This window comes from Akebia trifoliata, chromosome 5 (genome assembly GCF_017979445.1).
Source record: "Akebia trifoliata isolate Shusen 1 chromosome 5, ASM1797944v1, whole genome shotgun sequence".
NCBI classification, from domain to species: domain Eukaryota; kingdom Viridiplantae; phylum Streptophyta; class Magnoliopsida; order Ranunculales; family Lardizabalaceae; genus Akebia; species Akebia trifoliata.
Window position 1 is genome coordinate 6,290,979 of NC_141379.1, and position 24,731 is coordinate 6,315,709.

The 24,731-nt window shown below is 33.1% G+C and overlaps 1 protein-coding gene across 28 annotated transcripts; it reads right to left on the reverse strand.

The window, feature by feature from the left end:
• Positions 1 to 2,230: 2,230 nt before the first annotated feature.
• Positions 2,231 to 15,871, reverse strand: LOC147401269 (myosin-2-like). Of its 28 annotated transcripts, XM_086442480.1 has the most exons (9): positions 15,717 to 15,864; positions 15,502 to 15,559; positions 14,555 to 14,569; positions 14,260 to 14,373; positions 7,972 to 8,019; positions 6,983 to 7,133; positions 6,814 to 6,841; positions 3,028 to 5,613; positions 2,231 to 2,905 (listed from the first exon to the last, which is right to left on the reverse strand). In XM_086442480.1, the coding sequence occupies exons 4-8, from the start codon at positions 14,359 to 14,361 to the stop codon at positions 5,610 to 5,612; spliced, it is 333 nt and encodes a 110-aa protein (XP_086298606.1). In that variant the 5' UTR covers positions 14,362 to 14,373; positions 14,555 to 14,569; positions 15,502 to 15,559; positions 15,717 to 15,864; the 3' UTR covers positions 2,231 to 2,905; positions 3,028 to 5,609. The 28 variants fall into 28 exon arrangements, 3 of the variants coding, with proteins under 3 accessions (XP_086298606.1, XP_086298605.1, XP_086298604.1); XR_015178407.1 differs by adding an exon at positions 7,209 to 7,352 and having other exon boundaries at positions 3,028 to 6,841; positions 7,972 to 8,363; positions 15,502 to 15,871; XR_015178400.1 differs by adding an exon at positions 7,209 to 7,352 and having other exon boundaries at positions 3,028 to 6,841; positions 7,972 to 8,627; positions 15,502 to 15,869.
• Between the last annotated feature and the right edge of the window lie 8,860 nt (positions 15,872 to 24,731).

Consider the following 24,731-nt stretch of genomic DNA (forward strand, 5'->3'; position numbering starts at 1 on the left):
AGTGCATTTAAAACACGTCTCTCCATTAATTAAGTAATTTACCAAAAATTGAACTTTGAACTGTGATATGAAGAACGAAAGGGCATGGGTTATGTTTGTAAGTACCAACAAGAATTTTTATTGCCACACAAACTTTTAATTATGAATGGACAGTCTAGCTTTGTAATATATTGTATTGTATCATTTACAATTAATTTAATAGGCGTTTAGAAATTTTGAAAGGTAGTGACAATGCGCATATTTTATATTTTTTTCTCATATCTTTTTAGTGTATTATTGGATTTTGATCACTAAAAACTCCCAACTTACATGAAAATCCAATGATTTGGATATAATGGTCAAAAGTCTCGCTATGTGTATTTTCTAATAATTGTAGGTGTTGAGGGATCGATTAAGTGAGATAGATTACTCTTGGAAGCAACTAAGAGCGTATGAGTTGAGCGAGATGTTTCCCTAAAAATCGCTCTAAAAGTGTCGACCGATAAAGTTAAGGATGAGGGTTAATAAACATTAATTAGACCCCAATCAAAAGTCCACTCCAAGTCGATGTTGTGGATGCCCTCTAGCACATCGCCACCACCCGATAGAAGTGGGCATGAGTTCTAGATGGGTCTCCTTAGCCTAACTTTGATCCACTCTTTTGACAATGAGTCACATGTCCTTAGACATCATACAACCTTAGGTATCTTTGGAGATATGTGCCATTCATGGGAAGTAGAAGATAGTAATACTTTGATGGTTACCATATCACCCCACCATCTCTCTTTATTGGACTCATCTTAGTTATTGGATTTGATCATAGAGCTTGATGGAAGTATAACAACCATCCATTAACCATATTATTTAAGATATAAGTTATTCATTCTCCACTTGAAACAACCCTCACATGGGTGGGAGTGCCATGACTTTGAGAGGTCAATACATTCCTCTAAATCATTTCAAATACTCGAATGAGAGTACCATTTTACTCACCTATGTCCCCTTTATTCATATTGGCCCCCTCTTCCCAAAGTCATTAGCAATTTTTCACTCACCCTTCTTTTTTTCAATTTCTCTACTTTGTCCCCTTTTGGAAATCACCCTTTTTGGCTTGCATTTTGAATTTTCTATTTTTTTATTTAATTATTTTCTTTCGTCTCTATAATCGAATTCTATAACACTTGAAAATAATACATTTTTAAAAATTCCTAGAGCTTACGCTTCCCTATCTCCTCTATTTTCATTTTTCTTATTTTTTTCATGACTAGATCAAGCATGTTTGGCTAGATCTCTTGTGAGGACCATCCCACTCCTCATTGAGACTTATAGACTACTTATCACCATTGAAGCTTCATGTTCAAAGGGTTTTTACACATTCTGTCCTCTTAATCTAATGCATGAATATATTTGTTTTAAAAAAAGGTTATGAATATATTTGTTTTAAAAAAAGGTTGAGATCCATTGACTTCTAAGAATGACTCACGAAAAAAAACACATGATCCCAAACCTTTTAAACACAAAATCCAATGGTTGAGATTTATGAGTATCGTGATAACACAAATCTTGGAGATACTTATCCCGAGGATAAATATCAATCATTGGATTTTAGATTTAAAGGGTTGGGATCATGTGTTTTTTTCATGAGTCATTTTTTCGAGTCGAGGGATCTTGATCCTTTAAAACATTAATTAATGTGAATTTGCATCAAGATACTTTATCCTCAACCTTAACTCATTATAATAGCAAAAATAATTTGAAGGCATTTTATAATTTTTGAAAGTAACTAATTTGAATTTATTCAACAGTTTTCTTTCTAAAATTAATATAAGGATATTTTTATAATTTAAAATTTAATTAATATGGATTTGTGCCAGCAATACTCACCCTTATTTCATTATAATAATAGTTAAGATGCATTTTATAATTTATAAAATAAAAAAATTATATAAGAATTTAAATTTTATAGCAGTGTTGCGGTTCATCATCTTTATAATTACTTACATTAAATTAGAGAGTTACTATTGCCACACCAACTGTGTGAAATTCTTTGGTGATTTCCACAGAGGATCGTGTGGCAATAACATCTGTTAAATTATACTAATATCATGTTTTCTATTAATTCTGTTGTATTCATATCTACTTCCACTATCTCAAATCATGATCTTTTTCTTCTTTCTCTCGCACTTCAGAACATTCAACCTGCATATTCTTTGTAACTAGGTTGTATTCTACTTTTACAATATATAATTCATGATTAAACTAACACGTCCATTGCTTCTTTGTTTAACATTGGTAAACATGAACCATCAGTTCTTTTGTATCTAATATGGTACAATTAGTACGAGACGATCGATAATAATCGATGGTTTACATTCCCTCTCAAAACACTAATTCCTAGCCCAAAGAGTTGGTGAAATGGCTGGGACCACACCTCAGGAAGCATAGGTCTTGCGTTTGAATCAAACCCTCCAGAAATTACCTGGTGCATGTGGTGGCGGCGAGGGGACTTCAAGTGCCACCCAAAAAAGACAACATCATAATATTAATCATCAATACATATCAAATTGTTTCAGACCGTCTAATTGACAAACGATGTTTTTCTACCCAACATGATTGATTTCTTTTCCCTTTCCTCGGGTAGCAAATCCCTAATGCAGAATTACTGATCTTCTCAGGCACTTACGAGCATGGTTTTGAAACTCGGTATCGCGTCTCGTCTCGTTCAACTCTGATACCGAGTCGTCTCGGATGAGTTTTCCGATACGTTTGAGACGTCTCGTGAGATAACTCAAAAAATTACACTATGAGAAGTAAAACTCGGTCAAAAAATGACTTTGTGAGTTGGTCTCGTTCAGCTCTGATACCAAGTTAACTCCAGCGATACGTCTCGGTCTCGGACTAGTTTAAAAACCATGCTTACGAGATTCTGAACAATAAAATATGTTAAAATCAAATTCCATCGTCAACATCAAATCAGTTACCCTGAATAGAATATCAAGCAAGATAAAGTAGCATGTGCCCCTTAGAGAAGCAATCGATGGTCCTCACCTTAACCTGTCAAAGATTCACCATCTCTTCAGTGCAGGTCCAGCTGTCAGATTTGAGCACTCAACTGGCCTCTTGTTCAATGGACCTTCCCCCTTCAAACCAATGCGAAGAAAATGACCCACTTTTCTTTAACTTATAAGGGGGTTCCTTGCTCGAACTTCGCTTGGAGGAAAGATGCTTCTTGAGGCGGCTCCGGTTCAACAACATCATACTATTGCGAGGGGACGCATGCAAAGCCCCTTCTACACAATCTCCTACCTGTCCACAAGCCCAATGACTTGACGATCGATCCTCCTGAAATGGTCTAAGCCTCGGGAGTTCATTCTTCTTCAACCTGAAAACCACCGACTGCTTAAGAGGAGACGACACATTAATCTCCTCTGATCTTGCAAAAATTGGACAAGGTGGGTCGTGCTTGTGCATATTAGGGGATCGGAGTACATGATCAATACAAAAGTATCGATTTATATATTGATGTTCCAGTACTTGACCAGTGTGAAACTCATCGTTGGTTCCTGATCTTATGATCGGTTTGACAATTTATCATAAATGGTTGGCTGTGTTCTCCAGCTCAAGAATGACTAATTTTTTGAGAGGATTATCTCTATTGTGAAGAGACCATCCTCACTAAAAATCAGTCCATTATATAATTTATATCTATAATTTATAAGTCTAAGAAATGTAGACTGTCAAATTTTTAACCAATAGTTTGTAACCATTTTTCATGGGATTAGAAGTGTTTCAAAATGGCTGTTGAACCCGACCCTTAATCTAATACCTTGAAAAAAATTATATTAAATATATGTTTTCTTTTGTCAAGATTCAACTAGGGCGGTTTACCCATTAATATGGAATAGATTCCAACCCTTTTTTTTTTTTTTTTTGGCTTACTTGCCAAATTAATTTAAGGAGTTAGTTTTCTTTATTTTGCAAAAGTTGAAGAGGCATTTGACACTACTCCACTAATCTACTAAAACCTATTACCATTAGTACTTTTTTTTTATATATATATTGATATTTCAAAAGTTGGAGACTAGGTTTTCCACTCACTGGCGTTTTCAAATCACCACCATATGCTAAAGAAGGGTCGATTTTATATATCAACGGCGGTTAGCGTTTGGCTGACAATTATGGCGTCAAGAAAAATTATGACGACAGTTATAGAACCACCAACAATAATAGATTTTTTATGGAGGTTTTATAACCAATTACCAGCGGTTATGAAAAACTAATAGAACTCTTTATCCACATGTATTTTTTTTATTACTGGCGATTGTAAACCGCCGACAATATATAATATAAACAGAAACCGCCACTAAAATTTGTATTAGAGGAGCTTACTTAATCGGCGGGGAATGTATCCTTTTAACGTCATTTATTGTAAACTGCCGTTAAATAATAAACTGCCGAAAGCGCCTCTAATACATTATTTACCGACGATTTCCAATAAATGCTGTTAATAATAAACAGAAAATCTTCAAAAAAAATCCCTATTTTGCTTACACCAATGTGGACCTCCAACTATAAAAGAGTTGAATCAAAGACCTTGACTGAACCAAGACAAACGAAAAACAGAAAGGAAATGGGATCACACTGAATTTACATAGGCACAATGAATGAACAATTGGTCAACCGGCTCTCAGTTAATCTTCACAAGAAACAATGATTAATAAAAAAACAAACATGCCTCTAATTCTAAGAATATCCAAGGTAGGTGAGAAACAATGCATCTTTAAAAAGTTCATAAAATGCTAAACTATGTAGCACAAAGCAATTCTGATTAATTGAAGGAAAAAAATTGATGAACACTTAAAAAGAGTAGTCCCATTGGCTCAACTGTGAACAGCCACAGCTGAAACTATATCACATGGGATGGGCCTCCCTGCTACACCAAGACCTATGAGAAGCCTTACCTTACATTTTTCCAACTTATTAGAGGGGTACCCCACTTAATCATTGCAGCTCATAGTAAACCGCGCATCTAAACGTGTGTTCTCTAAATTATCAATGTAGCTCAATGTTTCTAAATGTGGACATACATATCATACCTAGTTTAATCTTAGCATTTTAGAATGTCACGCATACGATCGTCCATGTTCTAATTTCATGGATATATTAATGCAATATCTATAGATACTTAGAAAAAAAAAAAAAGCATTAATGCAGTAGTTAATAGATGGTTATTTAACCAAGTAGACAAGCAGTGCTGACCCTAAGAACAAAAAAACATACTAACTGAGATGGGCGCATGAAGATTCTGGACTATTGAACTTTTGATTCACACAAAATATAAAAATAGAGGATGTAAAATAAATGGAAAATCCTAGGCAAAATAAAATGAAGAACACCTATCTGTTACCATGTCCAAAATAAAATGAACCATTTTGAAACATCCAAAAAAGAAGTTTTTATAGCCATGTAAGTTCAAACATAAAACTAAAAAATGAGAGAGAAAGAAAGAGAGAGAGAAAGAGAGTGTGTACAAATGATTTCAACAAAAGAGGCATAAGCCCAATAATCTTTGGCAGCTTGACGCAAGAATGGAGCGGCACGCTCCCCTGTTCGTGAGAAGCAGATGACTTTTACCTATGAACCAGAAGTATAGAACAATACGTATTATGACAAGGAAATGAATGAACACAACTTTAATGCATAAAAGTTAAGCTAATGTGTGCATGATCATTGCCTGTCAATCAAAAGCCATATACAATCACCTTTATATAAAAAGCTTGAGAAATAATAAATGTAATTTAATGGAACAGACAGTATGAGATCATACGCAGTACTGTAGTTCTTTAAAGAAGTTATGCATTAGCACTATGAAAATTTTCAGCAATAAGGAATAGAAAAAGAGTATCCCCAAATTGATTTATACTAATAATTGAAATTATGCATAATATTTCTATTAGTGACTATTATTATGTGTGGTGGAAATATATCGAAATTTAATAGAGACTGGAGATGATAAACTTTCCGGGCCAAAATGGACATTGTGAGGTCAAAAATTAAATGGACATATATGGACCTAACATCCATCATTCTCACTCAATACCCTGCAAGTGACTCAGTGACTAATTCATTCAACAATGGGCCACCAATTGGATGGGAGCACAGCCCAAAAAATTACACTGACCAGATGATCTCAACTCCCCAATCCATAAAAATTTAAAAATCTGAAAAGTAAATTTAGTGGTTGAGGAATCCCATAGAGCAGTTACAAGTGTCCAGTTGCATTGGTTTTCAGATTATAACCAGTCCATCAATCAAACAGGGAGAAAGAGTAGAAGATAAACTGCACATGGAAACAGCTATGTCAATTATGAAATCATAAGAGAAATCTCATAGGATATATCTTAGAAGAAGGGATAGATCATAAGGAACTCTACCAGCAACATACCAACTGACACATAACACATTAAAGAGGTGATGCCAGCAATTAAATGAGTTCCAACTAAGATAACTCCTACAACTTTAAAAAAAAAAAAAAGAATAAAATGGTGCGATCAAATGAAAGTCAATTGGAAATTTAATGATGACTGGAAAATTTAATTACTGATGAAAATCATGACTTGTAAATGGTAGTGCAACTCTTAAAGAAATAATTGAATATGATAAGATCCACAGACGTAACTAATATTTTACATCAAGATACAAAACACTCTCGAGAGTTAAAATAAGAGCTGAAAACCCATAGATAGGGAGACTGCCACAAAAGCAAATATATGGAGATCAGCAGCCACATCTCAAACATGACTAAGATGCAGAATTGCAGATACATCAAATTACCTCATGATGATGGATTGATTTACTTCATCTGCAAAATTCAGAAAATGGGAAAAATAAATATAATCGCTTCAGAAACAAGTCATGCACGCCTCTCATTAACAAACAATAGGTAGTCAACCTAAGAATCAAATTATCTCCAAACAACTATGGTCTGCTAAAGTATTGTTACCTCTCATCATCTCACTGAAGGCCGTGTCTACTATATCATATACGTGAGGGCTATCCATAACATTCTGCCTATAAGCTGTGATAAAATCACTTCCATAGATTTCAAAATCTTTGAAGGGATTAATGGCAACCAAAACAGGTCCTGCTATAGTCTATTAGAAAATAAACAAGAATCAGTAATAGAAAAATGACAGTGAAGTTAACATTTTGATTGGAATCATACTCACATAAATCATATCATGAGAATATCAGTATTGGAGATTATGAAGAACCGATGGCTCATTCAAGTAACTGAGTTGTATAAGATCATCCACACCCTCAAGGATATCTGGGTTAGCAGGTAAAAGATTACCCATTGGAACTGTTACTACCTGAGAGAAATAATAAGATATGAGTGTATTTATGCTCAATTGGCCTAAGTGGTCGACAATGGATATGTGTAAATCAAAAAAGAAAGGCAAGAGTCATAAACTCACTCTGCCATCTAAAAGCAAAACAAAAGCATCATGAGATAACTTATCCAAGGCAAAAGCTCAGACTCAAACTATAACAGAGAGAAATTTCTTAACCAAGACAATTTTTTGGGGCCAACAGTGTACACCTTATCTTTATGAGCTTTAGCGGTGAAATATTGTCCAAATTTTCAAGAACACTAATTGATCCCATTGCTGCAATTACTACATGTTTATCTACTTGATAAATAATAGATAACAACACTGTCCTTATTTGACACAACAAAGCACATCATAATCAAACCTTGGTAGAAACTAGCAACAATGAATGGTTTCAGCCGATTCATTAGGTTCCTTATGATTGCAACCTTAGTATAAATGTACAATACACCAACTTCTTTAAGTAGATATAGAATATTTCAGTATTTTGGTTACTTGTTTAACTCCTATAAGTAAATATAGAATATTTCAGTATTTTGGTTACTTGTTTAACTCGCAAAAAAGAAAAACAAGAATAAGAAGAAGAAAAGAAACTTGCCTGTAGAGCAGCAGATGCTCTAGTCCTTTCCATTTGAATCAATTGTTCCTGTCATAAGTTGATCATTGCAGTCAATTAGAAGCATCCATATATACCATTGATCAGTAAGTTATATTGGATTACTCCGAGGGCAGGTAATAATGTAAATAACACAAAAAATGTTGAGAATCAATAATTAGAAAAGAGAAAATTTCTATTCTTATGCAATAAGGATGATCAACTTTATTAAATTTTTTGCCAAACTAAACTTAATAGAAACAGAGGGGAAGATGCAGGAGAAGCAAAGGCAAGACTCAAATACCCATGACGGGACCCAGCACCATTGCCTTTGGAACTTGACTCAACGGGGATCCCTGGTTAGGAAAGGAAAACACGTATGGCAGAATGGCTACCTGAGAATTCAAAGACAAGCAAAAGGGCTTTAACCCATTTGTCGATGACACCCAAAAAGTGACAATTGGACATTTCTCTTCAATGGAACAAGAAACTACTAGCTCCCATGAGCTAATTGATTGTGATAATCAATGTAAGATTTAGCTTGATTGAGTCAGGCTCGTCTTGTGAATATGGCTTGACTCCATTTTGCTTTGCCCGAGTGTGGATTGGGCAACTCACCCTGTTTCCTATCTTTTGAGGCAAAACAAACTGCACAAAAACTGAAGCGAAAAAAAATTGCACCAAAAAAAAACTAGCATATGAAAATCTTGATTTACATTAACTACTAGCATATGAAAATCTTGATTTACATTAACTACTAGCATATGAAAATCAATTCAAGATGCATAGGTGCAGATCTAACAATTTAACAATACTAGAATCTGAACAAAGTTGATCATTTTAACTTAAAAATGGAAAAGATATAAATGTCTTTCAAGTGAAACATCAAACCTTCACTATCAATAGTTAACAACAGAAAACAAGATCAAGACACCCAAGTTTAATTCACAAATGTGGTTTTGCTACATTGGAGAAAAATAAAACTCTACATCAGAGGATTTTCTAAAACTTATGTAGTTTCTAAGACGACGTCAGAATCGGGGCATTTAAGATTGTGGGTGTTACCTGAATTAATGAGGCAATTCAAAGTCCAATAATGAGTAAATACGAAACATCAGATGTCAAATCACTGGAATTTGAATGGAAAATAATGATCCATAAAAGATTTCTCATGTAACTACGATAGTAATGGAGCATTGCCACATTAAATGGATGCTCTAAAATTAATCTTGATGGAGAAAGGAGTTGCCATGTAAGGTGGTACCTTAGGAAAGAAAATATGAATATCCATCTTTAGGATGAAAAAAGTATAAGGTGTTGTTTGTTAAACTGAAAAAAATAAGTGTTGAATAGCATTAAGCGCTGAAACTTATAAGCGCTGAATTTAACTGCTGAAAAAGTTGTTTGTTTAGATGTTGAAACATTTTGTTACACATTGCTGAAGTTGGTAAATTGTCTTTATTACCCTTACAATTATATTATACATTGTTTGTATGTTTCAAATGCCTATTTCTTATCAAACACAAAAAATATATTATTTCTTATAAAATTAAAATACAATTCATTTTTAAATAATAAATAATACTCAAATCTTCAATTTATAAATAATAATTTCTATTAATAAAAGCCCACAAATTTCAAATTAAAAATAATAATGTCATACAAGTCACAAAAATTTAAAATCAACATTAAAATAACTTAATTTTGGATGAATAATTTTCGATGAAAATGAAGGATGTGTAATTATAAAAGCACCCTATGAATTAATAAGGGCAACTCACACCATAGCCAATTTTTTTTGTTTTATATGGGTTAAAGTTTTTGGAATGAGCAAATTTTAGTGAGGATGGTCTATATAGTCTAGAGATCATCCTCACCAAAAATCAATCCATTTTGAAACTTCTAACTCGTCAAAAATAATTTTTTTTTTTTAAAGAAGAGACGATTTACGATTCTTGAACTTGTTTTGATAGGGTTAGAAGTTTCAGGATGTGCTGATTTTTGGTAAGGATGATCTCTTCATTGTAGAGATCATCATCATCAAAAATCAACTTATTCCAAAACTTTTAACCCATATAAGACAAAATAATTTAGCCATGGTGTGGGTTTATTAATTTGTGGGGTGCTTATATACTAATGAGGAGATCATCCTCATAAAAAATCTACTCATTTCAAAACTTTTAACCAAATTATGGTGTGGGTTTATTAATTTGTGGGGGTGTTTATATACTTATCCATGGGATATAAGAGGTAATATCTTTTTAAGAATAAGGGCATACTTGTCCATGTTCAAAAAAATGAAGGGCATACTTGTTCGTGTCGAAAAAACGAAGTGCTTATCGTTTCAGCACTTTTTTTCAGCATCAAAATAGTGCTGAATTTTTTTCACTTATTTTCAGCAATAAGCACTGAAAATATAGAGTAAACAAACGTGCTATTTTAACAAAAAATGCTGAATTTAATTTTTTTCAGCAATAAGCGCTGAAAAATAGCGCAAACAAACACTGCCTAAGAGTCACTAATTACAAGGTCAAGTCAACCAAAACAACCATCTGTACGACACAACTGTGCATCTTATATTCTTATTACCTCTTTAATGTCAAAATTATAAGACCAACTAGAAACATGTTTCTCTAGCAACCACATTCCAACCAGGCAACCCTTTTTAACTAGGTCATTATAATGGTTTGCAGTAAAACAAAATAATTCCAAATAGATTATGGCTGCTACACAACCAGCCAAGTACAATCAAATGCTCTAAAGCACATTAACTCAAAATCAAATGTTCTAATGAACATTAACTTATTAATACACAACTAATAACACCCATCTCACAAGTTAAACCCAAACACTTTTAAGTGGGCAAAATCTTCAAAAAGGGAACATGTAAAATGTCCAAAGTATCAAATTCATTTATGGATGTGTCTGAAAGAAACTACACAGATCCAACTACAACATACGATTGCAACTACAACTCAAATAACAAAATTACATATTTTTTTATATATGAACTCTGCACTCTTATATAATTATTGGTTGATAAGGCTATCTACACTCTGATCAGGTCTGCAGTTTAATCTGAATAAAATCAGTGTGCAAGCAGCTCATGGCAGGTAAAACCATACCTTAGAGAAAAATGATCCACACAGCTCCGGAACTCTATACCATCTAAGGATGGTATCATTCTTAATTATTTCCTCTAGTTCTAAAATCTACAATTAGATAAAGGTGCATGATCTGATACATCTGTCACCTTTGTGTGACTCAGCAAACTATATGCACCTTCATTATGACGTCCCTTCAAAAAATTATTGAATTAGAAGCTAAAAGAGATCCATTCAATGTTTCTGAAGTTCAATTTGAACTCTCAGTAACATTGGGACTGAAATAAGGAAATAATGGTGAAAAAACTCACCTAATATTAGATTTGCACAACGCAATTGTGGCATCACGAAAAACGCATTAGTGTAACATCTCACAATCTCTTTGCTCCTTGATTTTATGCAACTTCACTCCAACAACAAAAAATGGGTCACTAAAGTTCCTATAATCCTATGCATGGAAGATGTTGGTACATGAACTGCAATCAATAAAAAACCACCAAAAAGGTATTGTAGGTCAAAAAGCGTGAGATGGCTTCCATAGCCTTGTGGTTAGGGATACTCCTGCTACTAGTTGGGTTTGACCCAATAATGTTTCAAACCCAACACCAACAAAATCCCAACTAACACCAGCCTAGCCTTGCACTTCCTTGTAGCTTTTTCAACATTTCTAGCAAGCTTTCCCTTCTCTTCCTTGAATTCTTCATCCTCCATTTGTAGACTCATTAGCTATTCCAAATCCTTTGTCTCCCCATTATCACTCTTTTTTCCTCTAAACCCCTCACATCTCTACATTCCTCTGTTCTCTCAATCTCTATTCCCTTGTACCTCTGTCAGTTTTAGCCATCCAAGAAGATAGTCTATATCTCCTTGATATTAAGTAATTGTTCCCTAAGAGGGCAATTGACTTACTCCTTAATTGATCTTCACATCCTTAGCCAACTAGCAAAATCTTTTGAAAGATCCTCTCTGCGCACTTTCAGGGATGTGCATTGTTGTCAAATGCAGTCACATATGCCATCCACAACTTTTTTTCCGCATATGCCATCAAGGCATATGTGGCAAACATGCCAGACACATATGCTATCGCTTACTATATTTTAGTATACGATCACATACTGCACTATGCGATCGCATATGCAGTATGTGTGCAGTATGTGATGGCATACTTATCCAGTAGTCAAAATCTTATTGTTGGCAAAGGCGGATTTACAATGGGGGCAATGGGAGAATTTGCCCCTGCAAGAATTTTCAAAGCCTATATGGGGTTAAGAGCTATTGCGACAGATAACAGCGGCAAATCAAAAAATCTGCTGCTAAAGCATCCATAAAAAATAAAAAATAAAAAATAAAAATTTACTCTTATTTCCCCCCACAATTTTTTCCACTCTTTGAGTTGCCCCCACGTAGGCAAAATCCTGGCTAAACCCCTGATTGTTGATCACTATTTTTTATTTTTATGTTTCTTCTTCAAAAACCTCTATAAATACCCCATTCCCTCCCTTCCCTTTCCCATCACTCTCTAAGCATCTAAAGTCCAACATTTTCTCTCTAATACCCTCCAAATCACACTTACACACACTCAAAGGCTCACTACTTCTAATTTTTCTACTACTTCTACTGGTTCTTTTAATCTATGACTTGTTTTCTTAATTTTTATACTTCTACTTCTTATCTTCTATTGCAAGACAAGAATCAGGCCAAGAAACAACTCAAGCAAGATTCAAGGTTCTACTATTCTACACAAAGCAAGTCAAACAAATGTAATAATTTAAAATCAAATACAAGTCGAGAATTTGGAACTTCATTAATTTTTTATAATTAATATAGATTTCATTTTTGTTTTCAAGCTCTTGAGTCCATGCATTCTTACCTTCTTGCATACTTGTTATATATATGCAAATATAAATTACAATCATGTTGGGAATGAAAGCTTATAAGAATATTTTCCTTTGGTTGTTAGAATATTTGCATTTTTTTTTTTAAATCTTTTTTTTCTTGTTCTGCCATCGCATATGCTAATGCGAATCACATATGTGCATAGCATATGCCCAGTTGCACACCATGGCATATGCTATTTAACAGCACTGAGGATGTGTGGAAAAGGCACAACAATAGGGTTTTCCAAGAAAAGAACCATGTCCTAGTTGCATGCCATTTGATAGGGAGAGGATTCTCTTGGCGTGCCCCTTACTTGTAGGGGTGGTTGAGTATTAGAGGTCCTCTAATTTTTTTGGTAGGGAGACGATTCTTTGGAATTTTATTCCCCAGACTATTTGTTGGTGCTTATGGAAAAAAAGGAACGGGGAAAATCTTCTAAGGAAAGGAACACTCTTTGCAGGAAATTATTTTTAGCATTGCAGGTTTGCTGTTTTATCAAGGTAAGCAATTTCAATTGTTCAAGGGTCTCTTGTTTGGGTGGGACCTTGTGTGTAAATGGTGATCGTTCTTTTGGGGGTTTTATGTTTTTCTTTTCTTTTTTTTCTTTTTTTTCTTTTTGGCCTTTTGGCCTTTGCTTCTTGTATCTCTCCTTGAGGACTCCTATTTTCAACAAATCTTTTGGTTATCAAAAAAAATAGTCTCTATGTGCTAGGTTGGGCAGGATTTCAAAAGCAGTTCAGTGTTCCCCTGAAAAACGAAAAGAAGAAAGAAAGATTCTCAATTTTAAAGAGAACCAAAGACTCTGATGACCTGAAGATAGTTGTCTTGCCACTAAACAAACGACCACATACAGAAACATGACCAACATCAACAAATGCAAAGTTCATCGCATAACACTACAATACAGCAACAATACCAATATTCTAGTCTGCTTTGTCCAGAAAAAGAAATACAAGTACAGCCTAAAAAAGAAAATGCTTTAATCTATACAATATGAAGTGAAACAAAGAATATTATAGACCAATACTTAAGCTTTCAGCTAAGCAAATCATGAGCCTTATCTGATTTTTCATTTCACTAGTGCCAACAAATCGTACACTACAGGAAATTGGAATCATGCAATTTACATACAAATACATTCTCGTGAAATTATAAACAAGTTCATATGTTTTCCTGACCGATGAAGTACACATATGGAGTACAAAAGAGAAAAAAGCATCAAGATGTTACCGGTATATTTCAGTTGCATTCAGAGCCTTGAAGTGAACTTCATTTGTTTTGTTTTTTATTTATTTACTTTGCTACGTACCTTGAAGTGAAATTCCACGTAGTTACCACTAGTATCATTTGATGCCATTGATATAATCTTCCAAATTTCTCCTCCCAAACCTCGTCCCATCTGAATTGACATCCTTTCACTTTGCTGCAAAGTGGTATACCAACCAAACCACCATAAAGTAAACCTCCACCACAGATTGGAAAAACATGGCAAATAGATTCCCAAATATCGAAGCCAGAATCCAATTCACAAGAGACCCACAAAGAATAGCTTCAAAGCAAACTATTTCCACCACCCAAGAAAAGATCAGTCAGTGGCATCTTACCCAGTTTTTCTGTTTCTGAAAATTACAGGAAAAAGAAAGATTTGTATCAATCAAATGCTGCAAGATTGCATAAAAATACAAATAATTTAACATTTTTTCTAAGTGATCCAAGTTCACACTATAACATGAACTAGTAAACAATAATACCCAATACAAGTTGGGTATCTTCAAATATCAAATTACCAGAAACAGAACAAATCCCACAAACTTAACCCTTAATTATTAACCAAAAACCAAAAAATTCCTCCATAAATTTCCTGAAACAGGTAGAAACATACCCACTTTAATATAAGTACACAAAACCCATCATTCAAGTAAAAATTTTACCAAAAAAATCTATAGTTCTATAAAGAAAAGGGAACAAAAACTCCAAAATTCATGAAAAAAAAAAAAAACTGGTTCAAATCCGAACAAAAAAAGGTTGGGAAGTTATATAAAATATCAAAGGAAACTCTAAATATACACTTACTAGTGAATTATTGTCTATTATATAAAGTTTAACAAATCTAGCCAAGTTGTAGGATACGCACACATGACTTTTAAACAGTGTGTTTTCATGTAAATGGAATGCACTCCGAAATTTGTAGTACAATTCTACAAATTTTACACACCTATTTTTACCTGAATAAGCACGGTGGTAAACCTGAACAAGCATGCTTTTACCACTAATAAAATCTAATTTAGTCTATTCCGTAACCCTAGCACCACAAAAACAAACAATGAAACTCTTCTCTATACCCATCTTATTCATTGCAAAAATGGAAGTAATAAGTAAAACTGAAAATCAAACATCGACATTAGAGTAACGTTGAAAGGAATTTATCAAGAACAAACCCTTTTAATACCACAACTCATCTGCATTCAAAGAGAGTATGAAAGAACATTCAAGACGAAGTAAATGAGATTTATCAAAGTAAATGAGATTCAAAAAACAAAACTCTACAAACCTCAAATCTCCAAAGCCCTGGCAAAAAAACTGCAACAAGTTGAGCTTCTACGTCCCTTCTAAGGATGAAAATCGTAACAGAGACGAAGAGGGTACGAGAAGGAAAGATTGGGAGTTAGGGCGAGAGAGTGAGATAGACGGAGAGAGTGCGAGAGGGAGATAGAATGAAAAAGAGGGAGAGAGGAAACAAAATCAAAGCTTCGCGCCAAAAATTACCAAAAGAGTTGGTGATTCGTCGACGGTTCCCAAAAATCGCCACTGATTTCATCTCTTTTGGGAGCTCTTCCTGCAAAACTACCGATCAAATTGCTGTGTTGGTGGCGCCCCACAACAAAATCGCCTCTAAAAGACGTCTATTTTTAGCATCTTTCTTTTTTTTGTCATTTACATATGAATTGGGTGGCGTAAGCAAAAGTTGGTGTGGCAATAGAATCTCTCTTATTTTAAAATTGAGATTCAACTCCATCAACATCATAAACGAGTTGGATTTTCAAGTGTATTTAATCAATGTAAAGTTTTACACAATTTTAAAATTCAAGAGCTTGAATCGAATCGAATGTCCAACTAATCCAGAAGGATCAAAATTTACAAGTTTACTCAGATAAGATAAATAAATATATTTAACCTATAAGTATTTTTAAGATACATCTCCTAAAAAATATCATATATAGTCAATTAAATCGGTTGAATTTTCTGACCCAATGTGATTCATTTTTGGGATGACTCGGTCAAAATGAAAAATTGAGTCAGTTGATCAGCCGAGTTAACTTGGTAAGTTGGGTTCATAAAGTTCTAGGGTTAAGACACCTTGAAATCCAATCAAGTGAAATTGACTCGATCAAGTTTTGAGTTGACTCAACAACTTGTACAACTATGATTTTACGTGCTAATGTGTAGAAAGGTGAATATTTCCTTGAGTACCATGTGATATCAATAATTTCATTGCCTGATCTTTGGGTAGTTTAGAAAATATAGGGAGTGAAATGGTGTCCTCATAGAGATTTGTGACAATGATTTTGCTGATCTAAAAACTTATGTTATACTTCAGACGTATTAAATAATAACTCATTCAAAAAATTTTCCTTGTTTAGTTGTTAATTTGTTTTGTTTTTTTTTTTTTAATGTAATAATAATTATTATTTAAGATATAAATTTGGATATTTTGTGAGTATAGGAGAGAAAAGCTAAACAAGATAGCTTTAGAAAGTATGGATGAAAGAGAAAAAGGCCCCGGTTCTTGATCACACACTCAAATTGTTTAATAATATAAAAGGGAAAGAATCGAAGATCTTCTAGATAAAATTCCGAAAACATGTGCAACTTTTGTTAAAATTCACAGTCAAGTACATTGTTCATTTAATTCTGAAAACATATAGAGATTTTAATATAACGATCTCGCTTATAAAAGGTAGCGAGATTGCTGTTATTTATATTTTGAAAATGATGATCTCACTAAAACAAAGTGCATGAGACAGAGGAAAATAAAGAGAAGAAATTTTTTTGCTGCTTATAACCAAATAAACTAAATGTATTAATAGCGAATCATTAATTACTGCCACTAAAGACTATATTACCGACGTTTGAAAAACGTTGTAAAACATATTTTATAAATTTAATTAATTTAAAAAATGACGGATTAAATTACCGACGATTTTTAAGAGAAACACAGTTGTTTCTTGTGTATTAGTGGCACATAACAACTGGTGTTAAATCTCTTTTTATATATTTAAAAATTAATCGAGCTAATTAACGGCATTTTTTAAAATGCTGTTATTTGTATGGTATTACTAGCATTTTTAAATTGTTGTTAATTGCATTTTAATAATTAATAAATTTAAAAAAATTTAACGAAAGGATTACCGACGGTTTAGTAAATAATGCCGTTCTTTCATGGGAATTAGCGACACATACAAACCGTCGTTAAATCTCTTTAATATATTTAAAAATTAATTGAGTTAATTAACGATATTTTTTTCAAATGTCGTTGTTTATATGGTATTACCAACATTTTTAAACCGCTATTAGTTGCATTTTAATAATTAATAAATTTAAAAATTATTAACAGAAGAATTACCGACGATTTAGTAAACAATGACGTTGTTTCATATGTTTCATATATATATATATATATATATATATATATATATATATATATATAGGGTCGGGTTCCTGCGACATACATTGCGACACACATATAGACAACGTGTTTGTCTTATATGGGAAAAAATGTTTGGAATGGGCTGATTTTTTGTGAGGATGATCTCTGTGATGAGGGGATCATCCTGGCAAAAAATCATCCCATTCCAAAACTTGTAACCCCATCAAAATTGATTTACAAAAATTGGGCGGTCTATAATTTTTCAACAAAAATTGGACGGTCTAGAAGTTTCATAATGAGCTGATTTTTGGCAAGGATGATCTCCTCACCACAGAGATTATCCTCACAAAAAATCAGCCCATTCCAAACATTTTTGCCCATATAAGACAAAACACGTTGTCTATATGTGTGTTGAAATGATTGTCGTTTGAACCTGACCCATATATATATATGCACGACACCAAGAGATTTTGTCACCCTAGGATATCCATTTGTGTCACCCCCAGCATGACTATATATATATATATATATATATAGGGTCCCGTTCGCCACCCTTAGTTTTACCACACACTTTAACAAATGCATTTTGTCTTACATGGGTTAGAAGTTTCGGAATGAGCTGATTTTTGGTGAGGATGATCTCTATAGTGAGGAGATCATCCTCACCAAAAATCAGCTCATTCCAAAACTTCTAACCCCATCAAAATTGATTTACAAAAAATGGACGGTCCACGATTTTTCAACGTGTAAACATGGGGCTAAACATTTCGGAATGGGCTGATTTTTGGGGAGGATGATCTTCTAATCATAGAGATCATCCTCACCAAAAATCAGCTCATTCCAAAACTTCTAACCCATGTAGGACAAAAAACGTTTGTTAAAGTGTGTGGTAAAACTTAGGGTGCTGAACATTTCCATATATATATATATATATATATATGGGTCCGTTCAGTAACAAACATTTTGACAAATATTTGGGCAAAATATTTTTCAAAACATGGGTTAGAGGTTTTGGAATGGGCTGATTTTTGGTGAGGATGATCTCTACGGTGAGGAGATCATCCTCACCAAAAATCAGCCCATTCCAAAACTTCTAGCCCCAGTTTACAAGTTGAAAAATCGTGGACCGTCCATTTTTTGTAAATCATTTTTGATGGGGTTAGAAGTTTTGGAATGGGCTGATTTTTGGTGATGATGATCTCCTCACCGTAGAGATCATTCTCACCAAAAATCAGCCCATTCCAAAACCTCTAACTCATGTTTTGAAAAATGTTTGTTGTTGAACATTTCCATATATATATATATATATATATATATGGGTCAGGTTCAAGGGCCATATGAGAAAACATATGTAAAAACTTTCGTTTTTAATCAAATTTTAAAATATGGGTTAGAAATTTTGGATTGAGCTGATTTTTTGTGAAGATGATCTCTATGATGGGAAGATCATTCAAAAAAAAAAATCAGCCCAATCTGAAATTTCTAACCCCATTAAAAGTGATTTAGAATGTGGACCGTCGATTTTTTACCAATTTTTATCACTAATTTGTAAATCACTTTTGCTGGATTTAGAAGTTTCTGATTGAGCTGATTTTTTGTGAGGATGATCTTTTCATCATAGTGACCATCCTTGCAAAAAAGCAGTTCAATCCAAAACCTCTAACTCTTATTGTGAAAAACGAAAGTTTTTTTATATGTTTTCTCATATGGCCCTTGAACCGCCCCCTATATATATATATGGGTCGAGTTCTTACGACTCACATTGCGACACACCGTTTTATCTTATATGGGCAAAAATGGTTGGAATGGGCTGATTTTTTGTGAGGATGATCTCTATGGTGAGGAGATCATCCTTGCCAAAAATCAGCTCATTATGAAACTTCTAGCCCCCTGTTAACAAGTTGAAAATTTTTAGACCGTCAAATTTTTGTAAATCAATTTTGATGGGGTTAGAAGTTTTGGAATGGGATGATTTTTTGGCAGGATGATCCCCTCATCACAGAGATCATCCTCACAAAAAATCAGCCCATTCCAAACGTTTTTGCCCATATAAGACAAACGGTGAGTCGTAATATGAGTCGTAATAGGGATCGTAATAACGCTGTTCTATATATATATATATGTGTGTGTGTATGTATAATACTAAGAAGTCGTTATATTTTAAACCATAGAATAATGATTAAATGACTCCCACATGTGATACTGGCAATTCACAATTCACAACTATTTGATGATTGATACCTTTGAGGGTACGATGTATTTGGGTCTCTTTTCTTTTGCTCCAAATCTTATAATTTGATACATCACATTATTCATAAGGATTGAGAGATTAAGGAAGATGTCCATAAAATTGGAGTTGGACAGTAAAAGTAAGGGGATGTGCTCTTATGAAGTGTCATATAAGATGCATATCAATCAAATTAAAAAGAATAATTTTATAGACAGTCGGTCGTAAGATCAATTATTCTTATGGAGCATAATGATTGACAATCGAATAGCATCATGTTAATAAATTGAATAACAGTAGAAATGAGGGTGTTGAGATAGATGAATGGAAAGACTAAAAAAATGAAATTATAAAGAAAGAGCTTAGGAAAATGTCAGAGTAACTTCAACGACAATAAATTGAAAAAATCAAAAAAGATAATTTGGGCATGTTCAATGAAGGTTAATTATAATCTTAGTTGGAAAAAGATAATCAAGTTAAAAATTATAAAAACGAGAGAAAAACATATTAAAAAAATATGGATGGATAGTAAAAACATATACAAACACCATTCAAAAAAAGAAGAAATGATCATAGACAATATTGAATGAAAGAACATGATTTCTTTAACCAATCCTAAATCTTTAAGATAAAGCTTTGAGAAGAGAGTAATGATCATTTACACCTATTCAAGATGTTTGTGAAACCAAAATATCGAAAGGACATATTTTCGAACTAATTAGGTTTGACCCACCACATGGTAGACTTAAATAATAAAATCAAGCTAAATAGGTGATCTCGACTTGTTGGATTTGAGCATTTTTCATGATGGATTAATGAGTCTATACATAGATGAAAAACATTGGGTTTCTGATTTCACAATGGGAAAATTCCCAAATAAAACGAGTATGATAATTTTAAAAAAAGATTCTATTGCCACACCAATTTTTTCTAATACCACCCTAACTCATATGTAAATACCAAAGAATTACACACATCTTGGGGTGGTGTTAGAAAAAAAATGGTGTGGCAATAAAAGTTCTCAAATTTAAAATGGGAAAAATGAAACTAAGATGTCTTAGAATTAAAATCCTAATGAATTTGTTTATTGATCTAATGAAAAATGTGCTTCCACAAATATTCCAAATTAGGGCTATCAATGGGTCATAATAATAACTCAAATATATTTTCATACAATATGATAGCTTAGTAGATTCCAATCGAGGAGTAGGGCTCAGATAAGGATCCAATCTGATAAAGATCCATTCCAATTTATAATAGAGTTAATTTTGGATCAATCAGATTCTGACTTGATCCAATAATAGATGCGTGTGTGTGTGGGCGCGCGCGCGAAGGTGCCAACTTAGCTCATCCTTGCTTGAGATTAGAGACCAATCTGAATCGATAAGCAATCAAACAAACCCTTAAAGTAAGTGGAGAGAGATGCTATTGCACCCTAATTTCTTAAATGATTTATCACACCCCAGTTAACGATTAAAACACACTCTTCATCAAACATCACCAAGGTTTGGCTCAAATTATTATCTCAACATTACAAAACATTATAACATGTCTTCCAATAATTTCAGTGTTGTTTTACAATTATCATTAGTCTCATATGCAATCCTAAACCCCAAAAAATAGTGATCTAGCAAAAGAAAATGAGAGAGTTTCTATTGGCACCCCAACTTTTATTAATTCTCAATCTTTCACTTAAGTTTTTTATTGGGTAAATCTCTATTTTGTGTATTGAAATTGAAGAAATTCTAAGTTTGGTACAATGTTCGTTTTAATTTTCAAAACATACTTTTCTAGTAAACTCATCACTTTTATAATCTATGAAGTCGTAGATAAAATACCATTGATTTTGTCTTATCAACGATCTCGTTAGTAATTTATCAGCAAATTCATTGATTACGAATTCACTAGGAAAACATATTTTGAGAATGAAAATGAATAGTGTACCAAAACTGGAATTTTGACATAAATTGCGCATTTTTTGGGAAAAACCCCTTCTTTATATTTTAATATTTCAACTTAAATATTTCTTTTAACTAGGTGTTGTACAATGCTTCTGACTCATAGGCATTTTGTGTATTTAGACATAAATTGCCTATGAGCTAAAAGCATTGTACAACACTAGGTCATGCCCCTACCGTCCCGATTTTTTTATTTATTATTATTTATAAGTTTATCAACTATGGATCCTACATTTTTTTATCAAATGCATTTATTTCTAATATTGTCTTTCTACTGTTCCATTTCAACATCCTAGGAAGAGGTGTCAATGGGTTGGTTGATTCCGATTTGGTTCTTAAGGTACCTAGAACTGAGAACCATCGTGTTTTTCTTGGTTCCTCTTCTTTATGGTTTCGATTACAATCCTAAAATAAGTGGAATTGAAATCGACAAGAACGATAGGTACCAACTAGTTCTGATTCTTTGTTAAATTTCGCGTCTAAAGGAAACTAACATAAAAAGTAAAAAATAAAATCAATCTGTTAGAAGTTGAAATTACGAGCTTCTTCAATACTAAAATAATTAGAAATAATATAATATTTTTTCAATTAAAATTAAGATGATTGTCAAGATCCTCGACAATGCATCTAAATTTGAAGCATGTACTCACAAAGACAAATTATTAAAATCCAAACATTAACCTCTTTATGTCTCTCCTTTATTCTATTGACCACATTTCATTATGTCAAGGGAATTGTAGTTCACCGTGGACTTGGCAGCCCAAAAAAGTGATGAATTTCTCCTCTGAAATGCTCATCCAAATTTTGTAAGAAATGACACGACGACATTCACCATCAAAATTATAATTTATGAGAAATAGATCATAAATTATGAGCAAAGTTAAAATTCCTTATTTTTGTGGGTATGATACAAGTACAATTTGCATGTATCATCATCCCCCCTTGTAAGTATTTTTCGATACTCCAAGAAGGAATAGAGCACACCATTCGAATTGATTCTGATTCTGATTATGATTACCTATTAAATAGAGTCGAATTGATTTCAATTCCTATTGATTCTGTTTTTTGAGACCCAACTGTAATCAAGTGTAGAAAAAATGTCAGGAATCAAGATCTTTGACTATGATTCAATTTCGATTAAATAGGCCCCATTGACACATTTAAATCCAATTGAGGACTTCTATTAGGGTCAATTTATTAAAATAATTTTTTTTATTTTTTGTGCGGATCCTGATGGATTTGAGTCCGAGGAATTTTTATACAGTAAACCAACAGTGTGCTCGCTCGGATTTTTGAAATATGGGAGATAAAATGTCCATTTTGCCCATGCGATCTTTCTAACGTATTGGAGGACGTTGGATCCAGCTGTCTAAAAAAGCGAAATTACCATAAACACCTTATGTACGAACAATTTGTCCTAAATCACTCTGATATTTTTTCAATGAAATGACCTTGAAATATTCGTGGCTGAACATAAACCTTGTATCGCCACTCATAATGCTAAATAGCTGTCAATTGACATCTTGATGTGACAGGTTTGGAGACTGTAAATCAATCTACTTTCATCTTTTTACAAAATTACATCTTTTTACGAGGAAGTGCGGTTCTGTGTGTACTGAACACAAACAGCAGATCTACGATTTCTGTACCTATCACATTGATTTTATTTTTTATTATGTGGGCTGTGTACTACTGCAAAAGAAAAAAAAAAAAAATTTTAAGAAATAATTTTCTTCTATAGAAGTTTGCATCTCTTTACATAACCATTTTTTTCAAATATTAATTTTCCAAGAAAATATTTACTCACAAATACAAATGAAGGTTGTAATTAATTTAGTTGGTAAAGTCTATAGAGTTAATAATTACAAACAATAATCACAAAAGTAAAAGTAGGTTAATTATAGAATGGATTGGTTGGGTTAGTTGTAGTACAGTTAAATTTGAATTTTTGACAGATGTGAATGATGTTGATTCAACATGGAGTGGCGGGAAAGAATAAAACAGAGGTACATGACTGAAATGGTTATTTAATGAGATCCATTTGATTTGAATAGGTTCAAATCATTATAGTGCATTGGGATTCACATAAGTCAAATATCAAAGACCATCTAACGGTCTAAACATAGGGAAGACCATTTTGGATGACACCGTGATGGTGCAGCCTTTAAATTGCCCGACACTTGTTTCAAACTTTAAGTCGATTTTGTATAAAAAGTCACTAAGGTTCTCATTAATTTGGTGTGGTGTAGTTTTTTTTAGATTCTTGTTTTGAATTTTAAATTTAATAGTATAAAGTTTAGAATCGTGCACGTGCGCATAGTATGATAGACTAATTTGACTTGTAATGAGGTGTATTACAATGCACCACGGATTATAATTTTATAAAGATTTTTTTTTTTTTTATAACGAAGGGTATCCGGACTAGCATGCACGCACTAGACTAGTCCCTACGCCCCACACTCAGGCTATACCCCACTACGTGGAGTAGTGCGTAACCACCAAGGTTTTTTTATGGGTAGTGGGATTTGAACTTGAGACCATAGAAAGAGCAGATTCCTTGGTCCCAAGTTACTACCATTCAACCACCCTCTTGGTGGTTAATTTTATAAAGATTAAGATAGATCAAAGTGAATTATTCTTTTAATTTTTATCTAGTTTATCTTTATTATTATTATGAGAAAAGATAGAACAAAAGTAGTTCGACACTAAAATTTGAGTTGCCATTAATTCCTCTATTTTTATATATAAATTTAATATAATCAAGGTTCTTTCAATAACAAAAAGTCAAGAAAATTGCAATTCATTGTTGCTTAGATTTTATAAATCTTTAATTAATATTTTAAATTACAAATAAGTTCTTATGTGATACATGTGCCTTCAAATAAAAGTTAATCCAAGATTTCACACAGTTTCCGGTGACATTGCACAAGGGTAGTTTTGTAATTTGG

Excerpts from the sequence above, each read along its gene's own strand:
- LOC147401269 (XM_086442480.1), bottom strand. The coding sequence starts at position 14,361 with ATGTCAATTCAGATGGGACGAGGTTTGGGAGGAGAAATTTGGAAGATT. Across the intron at positions 8,020-14,259 it reads ACGTGGAATTTCACTTCAAG|GAACAATTGATTCAAATGGA; the intron begins GTACGTAGCAAA and ends AACTTATGACAG. Across the intron at positions 7,134-7,971 it reads GAGCATCTGCTGCTCTACAG|ACTATAGCAGGACCTGTTTT; the intron begins GCAAGTTTCTTT and ends ATTTTCTAATAG.